This window comes from Cervus canadensis, chromosome 8 (assembly GCF_019320065.1).
Source record: "Cervus canadensis isolate Bull #8, Minnesota chromosome 8, ASM1932006v1, whole genome shotgun sequence".
Classification (NCBI taxonomy): Eukaryota; Metazoa; Chordata; class Mammalia; order Artiodactyla; family Cervidae; genus Cervus; species Cervus canadensis.
Window position 1 is genome coordinate 34,045,921 of NC_057393.1, and position 12,888 is coordinate 34,058,808.

The window sequence follows — 12,888 nt, forward strand, 5'->3', positions numbered from 1 at the left end:
AGAGAGAAATTTTCAGAAATGATTTTAAATTTAGCAAGTTTGCTATATATAAGGTCATAAAAATGATAAAATCAATTCTATTTTGATATTATATATGAAAAAATGGAAAAGGCATTTAAAAAATTTATAACTACTATAACCACCTTGGGAAAATTATCCCCAAAATATTCAAGCCAGTGCCTGGAATAAATTATTGAAAAACATTACAGAAAGCCCTTTAAAACAAGGAGACTATATCATATTCATATCATAATATTCAGTCTTTCTAAATTGATCTAAAATGTCACCTTTCTAAAAGAAAATCCCTGCAGAGTATTTTGGTAAATGGACAAATTGATACTAACATTCAGTTGGAAATGTGGACAGCTATGGTTAGACAAACAATATAAAAGAAACAAAAAGTGTGGAAGTCTTGCATGCTGCCTGTCAAAATCTATTACAAAGCTTTACAAATTAAACTGGAAGCAACACACAACCCATCAAGCCACCACACACAAGACTACTTTTACTTCTCTCACCTTGTGTTCATCGAGGGTTGTGCCCATACTCTGTAAATAGGAACTATGAAACCAATGAGGTCAGTATAAGAGAAACCAGTCTTACCTTGGGGATGAGGTAGTTTCTGAATTTAATGTCACGGGTCACTGCATGGGGAAGACTGGTGGGGAGCAGATCAGCGTATCGCTGGATCTCATGGATCACAGCATCCGTGTAGGGCATGTGGCTCTTGTCCTGCATGCAGGGGCTCCGGTGTCTGCCAATGACACGGTCAATCTCTTCTTGGACCTTAGCTGATAAGAGATAAGTAAGAAGGATGGAGAAAGAAGAAAATGTACACCCATATTCCATACCAATTCAGGGATACATGAGGCATTATGAAGGTGTCCCAACAGCATTATGGGTTTCCCTAGTAGTTCAGATGTTAAAGAATCTGCCTGCAAAGTAGGAGACCTGGGTTCTATCCCTGGTTTGGGAAGATGCCATGGAACAGGAAATGGGCTACTCACTCTAGCATTCCTGCCTGGAAAATCCTATGGACAGAGGAGCATGGTGGGCTACAGCCCATGGGGTCTCAAAGGGACACGACTGAGCGACTAACACTTTCTTTCACTTTCAACATCATTATACACATAAACTACAAGACCAGAAATGAACCTAAACATAGAGAGGTAATGGCCATAGTAGAGACACAAGTCTCTTACAAGCCTGGCTTAAGATACATCTATACATATCTCTATATTAGCATACATGATAAAACAAAGAGAAATGATGGAATGTTTCAAATATAAACAAAATATAAAGTAAAAACTTTACATTGGCAGACTAATGGATAAGAAAGTTGTGGTACATATATACAATGCAATATTACTCAGCGATTAAAAAGAACACATTTGAATCAGTTCTAATGAGGTGGATGAAACTGGAGCCTATTATACAAAGTGAAGTAAGTCAGAAAGAAAAACACCAATATGGTATATTAATGCATACATATGGAATTTAGAAGGATGGTAACGATGACCCTATATGCAAGACAGCAGAAGAGACACAGATATAAAGAACAGACTTTTGGACTCTGTGGGAAAAGGTGAGGGTGGGAAGATCTGAGAGAATAGCATTGAAACATGTATATTACTGTATGTGAAATAGATCACCAGTCCAAGTTCGAAGCATGAAACAAGGCACTCAAAGCAGGTGCAGTGGGACAACCCAGAGGGATGGGATGGGGAGGGAGGTGGGAGGGGGTTGGCGATGGGAGATACATGTACACCTGTGGCTGATTCATGTCAATGTATGGCAAAAACCACCACAATATTGTAAAGTAATAAGCCTCCATTTAAAATTAATTAATTAATTAAAAAATATTGTCCTTCAAAAAACAAACAATAATAAAATATTAATTTGATATCAAAATAATATAGGTTAAAATTTAACTTATATGTGTTTTACTGTATTTGTGTATTTTGCGTGAACAGTTTACAATGGTATTCACTTTATCCTCCTGTTGCCAAATGCCACCACTTGGAGCATTTTAGCAGCTTCTTCTGAAATTCATGTCTTATTTCTAAATAATACCTCTTTGTTTCTATTTTTAACTTGCAAATTTTAAAACAATAATCTGATGTCCTGGCATGAGAGCATACAAAATCACACACTCACACACACAAATCCCCTTAGTCCATTTCCCAAATATATTTACATCACAATTTTTGGTTATTAGAATATTCACTCTAACAGCATTCTGACTAAATAAACATTGCTTCCTGGTAAGAAAATTATGATTATGTTCCTTTTTGGTACTTTCTTGGACCTAACCATATTATTTTAGTTCAATTCAAACAACTTTGTATCTTGATTTAGGATTGTTTCCTAACACTGAGGCAGATGCTTCAAACTCCTAATAATAATTTACTTATTATTCAGAAGTTACAGATATTCCACCACCTCTCTTTTGCTCTTGGTGTCTCTCCTCACACCTGCTTTATCCACCTAATCCATTTAGCTGTGGATATTTTCCAGGCTCGCTATCTATCAATAGCCCTGACACTTTCACTCTCCTTCATGAGTTTTTCAAATCCCCGGAGCCCATGACTTCCTCGATATGATTTCAGGCATCTGCATGAGAAAGGGGAAAGAGTGGAAAAAAACTGTGACAAACATTCTAGACTGAAAAAACCCTTTAAAAAATAATACTCAGTTTGATAGTTACTCTTGAATTCTGATGCTGTTGTGAACTCTAATCTTTTATCTATGATCTGCTATGTCTCTCTGAAAGTTTTAGTGATTTTCTCTTTCATCCTGGGGTTCTGAAATTTCGTGACCTTGTGTCTTGGGAAGGATGTTTTTATTTCATTCACTCTGTGAGACATGTTAAGATAATTTTCTATCTAGATGGCAAAACTTGGAAATCTTTTCTCCAGAGTGCTCACTCTGGAGTTTTTCTCTGGCAGCTGAATTTCAGGAAATAGGTTGGAGAAAGGAACTAAGAATCTCTGAATTCAAGAAGTGGATCTTCCCTAATCTTTCCTCTATGTTGTGACCTCACTCTTTTCCCCTGTCTCAGCCAAGCATCCTGAGTGTAGGACCTCTTAGATTCCATTTTTCTAGACAGCAAACCTCTCTCATCCTATTGGAGAATCAAAGTTACCTGATAAAAGGAGTTATCAAAGACTTGTGGCTGGGAGAGCTACTTTTATCAGCCTTTGTCTCCATTCATCCTTTTTGAAACTAGGTACTTCCCAATTCAGAACTTTTAGGGCTATAAGAATATAACTGACTTCTCCTCATTTGATGATACCACTCTCATGGTTGAAAGTGAAGAGGCTGAAGAACTTCTTGATGAGGGTGAAAGAGGAGAGGGATAAAGTCGGCTTAAAACTCAACATTCAAAAAAATAAAATCATGGAATCCAGTCCCATCACTTCATGGCAAATAGAAGGGGAAAAAGTGAAAGCAGTGACAGATTTTATTTTCTTAGGCTCCAAAATCACTGCAGATGGTGAGTGCAGCCACGAAATTAAAAGACGCTTGCTCCTTGGAAGGAAAACTATGACAAACCAGGCCAGAGTAATAGGAAGCAGAGACATCATGATGCTGACAAAATTCTATATAGTCAAAGGTATGGCCTTTCCAGTAGTCATGTATGGATGTGAGAGTTGGACCATAAAGAAGGCTGAACACTGAAGAATTGATGGTTTTGAATTGTGGTGCTGGAGAAGACTCTTGAGAGTCCTTTGGACTACAAGGAGATCAAACAAGTTAATCTTAAAGGAAATCAACCCTGGATACTCAAAGGAAAGACAGATGCTGAAACTAAAGCTTCAATACTCTGGCTACCTGATGCAAAGAGCCAACTCTTTGGAAAAGACCCTGATGCTGGGAAAGATTGAGGCCAAAAGTAGAGAGGAGCAGCAGAAGATGAGAGGGTAGATAGCATCACTGACTCAATGGAAATGAATTTGAGCAAACTCTGGGAGATACTGAAGGATGGGGTAGCCTGACATGCTGCAGTCTATGGGGTTGCAAAGAGCTGAACACAACTCAGTGACTAAACAACTTCATCCTCTCTACTGACTTCATTGTCACCCCTCAATATGCTCTCTGTGTTTCAGAAATTTTTTGAATATTTGTTGGCTGCTTCTTGACCTCCTCTTCTCCAACTTTAAAAGGTTAATTCTTATATGTTATAATCATTTCAGGGCTATTCTGACACTAATCAAGGTAATGTATGTTTCTAAACAGTGACGCATAGCCATAATCCTTTAAAAATTAATTTCTAACAAAAAGTTGTTGTGAAAGATAAAATTCTTGACTCCTCAAAATGCATTTTTTGGCAATAACCACTCTTCTGAAAAGAAACTTATGGACCAATAAAATTCCTTTACATAAATATCTTAAGCCAATTTATTGTCAATCTAACTCTTTAGAGAACTTCCTAGACTGTGGAAATTATATCAGGCAGCTTCACTAAATTTCTATAATGTCCAATGATGCTTCAGTAAGGAGCATTTCTATTTTCCCAACACTGGCTTTTTTTTTTTTCTTTTGTTTTGACTTTTGGCCACCCTCCACAGCACATGGGACCTTAGCTCTCCAAACTGGGATTGAACCCATACCCCGTGAATTGGAGGTGGAGTTGTAAACACTAGACCACCGAGTAGTCCTCAGACACTGTTGTTTGGAACATCTCATTTTCAGAATGAAGGGCCATCACAGTTACATTTCCATGATAAAACCAATATGCAGCTCCAGGTCAATTCATGCTGGCCATGCCTGCTACACATGACCTCCCATGAAATTCAGATGCTACAGTGTTGATGTTCTTACCATTCACAGAGTCTTCACTCCTCTTAGTCATCTCATATTATGTAAAGATGTCACATTGCTATCCCTTCATTAAATTTGAGAAAAATGAAGCTGCTCAGAGACTTAAATAGTTTTCTGAGAGAAACAAGGTGGAATACTTTCAAGCATCTTTTCTCATCTCTTCTGCAGTCACCCTGCCCACCATGTTATCATACCTGTGACCTCAGGGTGTTTCAGCAGGAGGAGGAGCCCATATCTCAGTGTGGTGCTTGTTGTTTCTGTCCCAGCTGCAAACAAATCCAATATAGTGTTTGCCAAGTTTTCAGCCATATACACAAGTTCTTGATTGTCCTTTTCCTAGGAATAATTTAATTAAAAAGTTACAAAGTATACAAAAAAGGAAGAAGCATGAAACACTAGCAGCTAAAAAACCAATTTGACACAAATCATTCCTGAGGAAGTCCAGGCATGGACTTACTAAATAAAAACTTTTAGATAAATGCCTTAAATATGCAACAACCGATGAAAATCATCAAGAATGAAAGAAAATCTGAAAAGTATATGAACAAGTACAGAATAATGTGAAAGTTTCTATAAAAATAAACCAAACAGAGTCTTGGAGCTAAAAAAAATGCAATCCTTGAAGATTTAAAATTTTACCAGAAAGTTTGAATAATAGACTACAGGAAACTCAAGAAAGAAACAGCATGCCTGAAGAAAGAATAAAAATTTGCAGTGTGATTATCAGAAAGAAAAAAGAATAAAGAAAAATAAACAGATCTTAAGGGACCCATGGAACTCAATCAATTGTAGTAACATCCACTTTATAGAGTCCCAGAAGAGAGATCAGGAAGGAATACGTATTTAAAATAAGAATGACTGAAAACTTCCAAAATTTTGCGAAGTACCTGAATCTAGAAATCCAAAAAGTTAAACTCCAAGAAGGATAAAACCAAACAGACTCACAGTAAGGCATATTGTAATAAAACTGTCAAAAGCCAAAGCAAAGGAGAGAATGTTCAAGGCATCAAGAGAATAGTAACTTGTCATATACAAAGGATCATCCATATGATAACATTTCAATTTTTCCACAAAAACTGTAGAGGCCAAAAAATCAGTGGAAAGATATATTTAAAATCTTGATGGTAATTATGTCCACCAAGACTTTTGTATGTGGCAAAACTATCCCTCCATAAAATAGGAGCTATAAGACACCCCAAAATAAAGGGTAAGGAGTTCCTGGTTAACAAAACCAAAGATAGGAGGCAATAATTCAAAGCCAGGTTGATAAAGTTCCTTGTTAAAAATAAGTATGTAGGCAAATAGAAAAGCAAAAACGACTATTGTTGTTGTTGCTCAGTCACCAAGTCGCATCTAACTCTTTGGGACCCCAAGGACTGCAGCATGCCAGGCTTCCCTCTCTGCCACCATCTCCTGGAGTTTGCACAAGTTCATGTCCACTGAATCAGTGATACCATTCATCGTCTGAGATGATTCATCCTCCAATCATCTCATTCTCTGTCATCCTTTTCTCCTTCTGCCCTCAGTATTTCCCAGCATTGGGGTCTTTTCCAATGAGTTGGCTGTGTGCATCAGGTGGCCAAAGTACTGGAATTTCAGGTTCAGCATCAGTCCTTCCAATAAACATTCAGGGTTGATTTCCTTTAAGATTGACTGGTTTGATCTCCTTGCCATCCAAGGAACTCTCAAGAGCCTTCTTCAGCATCACAGTTCTGTACAGTTCAGTTCAGTTGCTCAGTTGTGTCCGATTCTTTGCGACCCCATGAATCACAGTAGGCCAGGCCTCCCTGTCCATCACAAACTCCCGGAGTTTACTCAAACTCATGTCTATCGAGTCGGTGATGCCATCCAGCCATCTCATCCTCTGTTGTCCCCTTCTCCTCCTGCCCCCAATCCCTCCCAGCATCAAGGTCTTTTCCAATGAGTCAACTCTTCACATGTGGTGGCCAAAGTATTGGAGTTTCAGCTTTAGCATCAGTCCTTCCAATCAACACCCAAGACTGATTGATTTTAGAATGGACTAGATGTTTCTACTTTTTTATATGATTATACAGTGGAAGTGAGAAATAGATTTAAGGGACTAGATCTGATAGAGTGCCTGATGAACTATGGATGGAGGTTCGTGAGATTGTACAGGAGACAGGGATCAAGACCATCTCCACGGAAAAGAAATGCAAAAAAGCAAAATGGCTGTTTGAGGAGGCCTTACAAATAGCTATGAAAAGAAGAGAAGTGAAAAGCAAAGGAGAAAAGGAAAGATATTCCCATTTAAATACAGAGTTCCAAAGAATAGCAAGGAGAGATAAGAAAGCCTTCCTCAGTGATCAGTGCAAAAAAATAGAGAAAAGCAATAGGATGGGAAAGACTAGAGATCTCTTCAAGAAAATTAGAGATACCAAGGGGACATTTCATGCAAAGATGGGCTCAATAAAGGACAGAAGTGGTATGGACCTAACAGAAGCAGAAGATATTAAGAAGAGGTGGCAAGAACACACATACTATACAAAAAAGATCTTCATGACCCAACCAACTCAATGATACAACTTATCTTCTCTGACCACAGTAAAAAGAGGCTAAACATTAATAGAAGAAAGAAAGAAAGTGAAGTCGTGTCTGACTCTCTGTGACCCCATGGCCCGCCAAATTCCTCTGCCCATGGGATTCTCCAGGCAAGAATAATGGAGTGGATTGCATTTCTTTCCCTAGGGGAATCTTCCTGACCCAGAGATCGAACCCAGGTCTCCTGCATTGCAGGCAGACTCTTTATGGTCTGAGCCACCTGAAAATCCCCTAAATATCAATAGCAGAATGAAAAATTAAAAATTCACAAATATATGAATGTAGAAAAATAAATCTGATAGTTCTACATGTAAAGACCTTGGAAGCTTCAACTCCATTCCTAAAAACAATTCAAAAGCTGAGCAGACCAAAAAATAAACTTTTCAAAGACTCTTAAGAGTGTTGAGCACCAAGGGAACACCAATGCTCCCTAGACTGGAGAGGCTGACAGGGGAATACAGGGAGTCAGACTTACCAAAAGGAGCTTCAATGAGTGAAAAGAACCATTAGAACAAGTATCAGGGAAGGAAAAATCTGAATTGTAATAAAGAAATCGCTCAAGGTTTAGCATGAACAACTTTGAGAGACAGGGTGACCCCATCTTCCAGGGACTATCAAATTTTTTTGAGATTTATCTCTAGGAGCTTTAGCAAATTCTCAAAGTACAGCTGGAGAAAAAACAAACAAACAAAAAAACCTTTATGCTTCCAGCAGGGGAAGGGCAAAAGGAGTGTTTTTATTTTTTAAAAGGAGTGTTTTTAAAATATATCAGAGCACTCGATTCTTCTTAAGAAACCTTGCCCTCAACAGAAACTAGCTAATCATTAGCCTCACCTACTGGGGTATTATCAGAGCCTAACTGACTGAAGGAAAGGGAAATAATCCAGTCAGCTCTAGCATTCCATATGAGGGAAGAAAAATATTCAACTCTAGTCTACTAAACCTATCCTTTCCCACCTAAGGAAAGAGAAAAACACGTGTGAAGCTACAGTCCAGAAGCAAAGGTTTGTTTAATGTATGAGACCGATTCATAGGACTATAGAATGTCCTCCTCCCACATGTCACCATCACATTACTAAATGACTGTTTGTAACAGTTCCTTTCACCAAGCACAGCATGTTCACCATTCAACAAGAAATTACAAGGCATACCAAAAGGCAAAAACCAGAATTTGACAGAGAAAGCCTCAAAACCAGACATGACAGGGATGTGGAATTATCAGACTAGGACATAAAATTATATTCCTCTGCTCATGGATTTAAAAGATAAAGTAGAAACCATGCAAGATCAGATTGGAAATGTAAGGAGAGACATAGAAATCCTAAAAAAGAATAAAAAAGAAATGCTAGAGATCAACACACTGTAACAGAAATAAAGAATGCCTTTGATGGGCTTCTCAGTACATGGGACACAGCTGAAGAAAGAATCTCTATCTTGAGGAAATCTCGACAGAAACTACCAATGCAAATAGACCAGAGACTTTTAAAAAAGAGAAAACAAGCATATCCAAGGACTATGAGACAAGTTCAAAATGTGTAACATATTCGTGGCTGGAGATGGAGAAAAAAGAGAAAAAGGAACAGAAAGAAATGTTTGAAACAATAATGACTGAGAATTTCCCCCAAATTAATATCACATACTAAACCACCAATTAAGAAAATTTAAGGAACATAAACTAAATATATATAAAAAATGCAAAACATAATCCAAAAGCTCCTGCACCGAGGCATATATTTTCATATTACCTAAATAAATAAATATTTTAAAATTCTGAAAAATAGAGGGAAAGAGCATCTTACTTATTAAATAACAATAAGAAGAATCATTCCAACTTCTCCTTACATACCTCAGAAGCAAAAGGACAGTGGAGTGAAATATTTAAAGCATCAAGAGAAAGAAATCACCAACCAGGACTGTGAACCCTGCAAAATGATACTTCATTAGGGAAAGAGAAATGAAGACTTTCTTGGGGGGAAAAAAGCCTGAAAATCAGAAATTGAGAGGATTTGTTGCCAGTAGAACCACCTTGCAAGAACTGTTAAAAGAATTTTTCAGAGAGAAGGAAAATCACATAGGTGAGAAACATATCTATATAAATGAAGAGCTACAAAGAATAAGTGAAGGTTAAAAAAAGGTATTTTCTTTGTTCTTAATTGATCTCAAAGCTAAAAGTTTGTTCAAAATAATAACAATGAATTTAATTGGATAATGCTTATGAATATGTCATACAAATATATATGCTTATATAAAAGTGGGAAGAATGATAGCCTGATACAAGGAATGGAAGGGAAGAATCAAAATTATTTTGTTACTACCTGTGAAATGGTGCTGAAACAACTAGGTAAGTTCAAGGAAAGGAGTGAAGTTAAGTCAGCCTCACTTCATACACAAAAAGTAACTCAGAATAGATGAAAACTTTAATGTAAGAGCTAAACATATAATACTCTTAGAAGAAACAGTGGTAAATCTTCACAGACACAAATTTGGCAATAGATCCTTAGATCTGACACCAAAGTTACAAATATATGTGTATATATTTGTCTTATATATGTATTTGTCTGATACATATGCTGGACTCATCAAGTAAAAAATGTTGTGTATCAAAGTAAAAATATTTGTGTATCAAAAGACATAATCGAAGATCTGAAATGACAACTATAAATTGAGAAAAAAAAACTGAAAAAAAATACTGGCATTTTATATATATGTAAGGGCATAATGCACAAAATATCAAATTTTACAGCTCAAAGATAAAGACAAGCAACACAATTTTAAAATGGCAAAGAACTTGAATAATATTTTTCCAAAGGAGCTATAAAAATGGGTAACAACCCACAGTTCAGTTCAGTTCAGTTGCTCAGTTGTGCCCAAGTCTTTGCGACCCCATGAGCCGCAGCACGCCAGGCCTCCCTGTCCATCACCAACTCCCGGAGTTCATCCAAACTCATGTCCATTGAGTCGGTGATGCCATCTAACCCTCTCATCCTCTGTCATTCCCTTCTCCTCCTGCTGTCAATCTTTCCCAACATCAGGGTCTTTTCAAATGAGTCAGCTCTTTGCATCAGGTGGCCAACGTATTGGAGTTTCAGCTTCAACATCAGTCCTTCCAATGAACACCCAAGATTGATCTCCATTAGGATGGACTGGTTGGATCTCCTTGTAGTCCAAGGGACTCTCAAGAGTCTTGTCCAACACCACAGTTCAAAAGCATCAATTCTTCTGCACTCAGCTTTCTTTATAGTCCAACTCTCATATCCATACATGACTACTGGAAAACCCATAGCATTGACTAGATGGACCTTTGTGGACAAAGTAATATGCTTTTTAATATGCTGTCTAGGTTGGTCATAACTTTCCTTCCAAAGAGTAAGTGTTTTTTAATTTCATCGCTGCAATCACCATCTACAGTGATTTTGGAGACCAAAAATATAAAAGTCAGCCACTGTTTCCCCATCTATTTGCCATGAAGTGATGGGACCGGATGCCATGATCTTAGTTTTCTGAATGTTGAGCTTTAAGCCAACTTTTTCACTCTCCTCTTTCACTTTCATCAAGAAGCTGTTTAGTTTTCTTCACTTTCTGCCATAAGGGTGGTGTCATCTGCATATCTGAGGTTATTGATATTTCCCCCAGCAATCTTGATTCCAGGTTGTGATTCCTCCAGCCCAGCATTTCTCATGATGTACTCTGCATGTAAGTTAAATAAGCAGGGTGACAATATACAGCCTTGACATACTCCCTTCCTGATTTGGAACCAGTCTGTTGTTCCATGTCCAGTTCTAACTGTTGCTTCCTGACATGCATACAGATTTCTCAAGAGGCAGGTCAGGTGATCTGGTATTTCCATTTCTTTCAGAATTTTCCACAGTTTATTGTGATCCACACAGTCAAAAGCTTTAGCATAGTCAATAAAGCAGAAACAGAAGTTTTTCTGGAACTCTCTTGCTTTTTTTTGATGATCCACCGAATGTTGGCAATTTGATCTCAGGTTCCTCTGCCTTTTCTAGTTCCAACTTGGACAGCTGGAAGTTCACGGTTCATTTATTGCTGATGCCTGGCTTGGAGAATTTTGAGCATTACTAGAGTATGAGATGAGTTCAATTGTGTGGTAGTTTAACATTCTTTGGCATTGCCTTTCCTTGGGATTGGAGTGAAAACTGACCTTTTCCAGTCCGGTGGTCATTGCTGAGTTTTCAAATTTGCTAACATATTGAGTGCAGCACTTTCACAGCATCATCTTTTAGGATATGAAATAGCTCAACTGGAATTCCATCACCGGTGGCTAGTTTTGGAATTCCAAAAACAAGACTCAGATCATGAACTCCTTATTGCCAAATTCAGACTTAAATTGAAGAAAGTGGGGAAAACCACTTGACTATTCAGGTATGACCTAAATAAAATACCTTATGATTATACGGTGGAAGTGAGAAATAGATTTAAGGGACTAGATCTGATAGAGTGCCTGATGAACTATGGATGGAGATTCATGACATTGTATCGGAGACAGGGATCAAGACCATCCCCAAGAAAAAGAAATGCAAAAAAGCAAATGGCTGTCTGAGGAGGCCTTCCAAATAGAGGTGAAAAGAAGAGAAGTGAAAAGCAAAGGAGAAAAAGAAAGAAATACCCATTTGAATGCAGAATTCCAAAGAATAGCATGGAGATATAAGAAAGCCTTCCTCAGCGATCAATGCAAAGAAATAGAGGAAAACAATAGAATGGGAAAGGCTAGTGTTCTCGTCAAGAAAATGAGAGATACCAAGGGAACATTTCATGCAAAGATGGGCTCAAAAAAGGACAGAAATGGTAGGGACCTAACAGAAGCAGAAGATATTAAGAAGAGGTGGCAAGAATACATAGAACTAAACAAAAAAGATCTTCATGATCTAGATAACAACCCATAAACATCCTACAAAAATATGTTCAACATCATCATTCATTCAGTTCAGTTCAGTTCAGTCGCTCAGTCATGTCTGACTCTTTGCGACCCCATGAATCGCAGCACGCCAGGCCTCCCTGTCCATCACCAACTCCTGGAGTCTACCCAAACCCATGCCCATCGAGTCGGTGATGCCATCCAGCCATCTCATCCTCTGCCATCCCCTTCTCCTCCTGCCCCCATCCCTCCCAGCATCAGGGTCTTTTCCAATGAGTCAACTCCTCGAATGAGGTGGCCAAAGTATTGGAGTTTCAGCTTCAGCATCAGTCCTTCCAATGAACACCCAGGACTGATCTCCTTTAGGATGGACTGGTTGGATCTCCTTGCAGTCCAAGGGACTCTCAAGAGTCTTCTCCAACACCATAGTTCAAAAGCATCAATTTTTCAGCGCTCAGCTTTCTTCACAGTCCAACTCTCATATACATACATGACCCTTGGAAAAACCATAGCCTTGACCAGATGGACCTTTGTTGGCAAAGTAATGGCTCTGCTTTTTAATATGCTGTCTAAGTTGGTCATAACTTTCCTTCCAAAGAGTAAGCGTTTTTTAATTTCATGGCTGCAGT

General features: G+C 38.1%; 1 protein-coding gene across 2 annotated transcripts in view; it reads right to left on the reverse strand.

The window, feature by feature from the left end:
* LOC122446422 (cytochrome P450 2C19-like) overlaps window positions 1-12,888 on the reverse strand; it is a 38,753-nt gene that overhangs the window by 14,114 nt on the left and 11,751 nt on the right. Inside the window, exons 6-7 of one of the 2 annotated variants that reach the window (XM_043476640.1) lie at window positions 5,019-5,160; window positions 604-791 (exon numbers count right to left, since the gene is read on the reverse strand). In XM_043476640.1, coding sequence (XP_043332575.1) covers window positions 604-791; window positions 5,019-5,160 — 330 coding nt within the window. The remainder of the gene's footprint in view (window positions 1-603; window positions 792-5,018; window positions 5,161-12,888) is intronic. The other variant, XM_043476639.1, reaches the window with a different exon arrangement.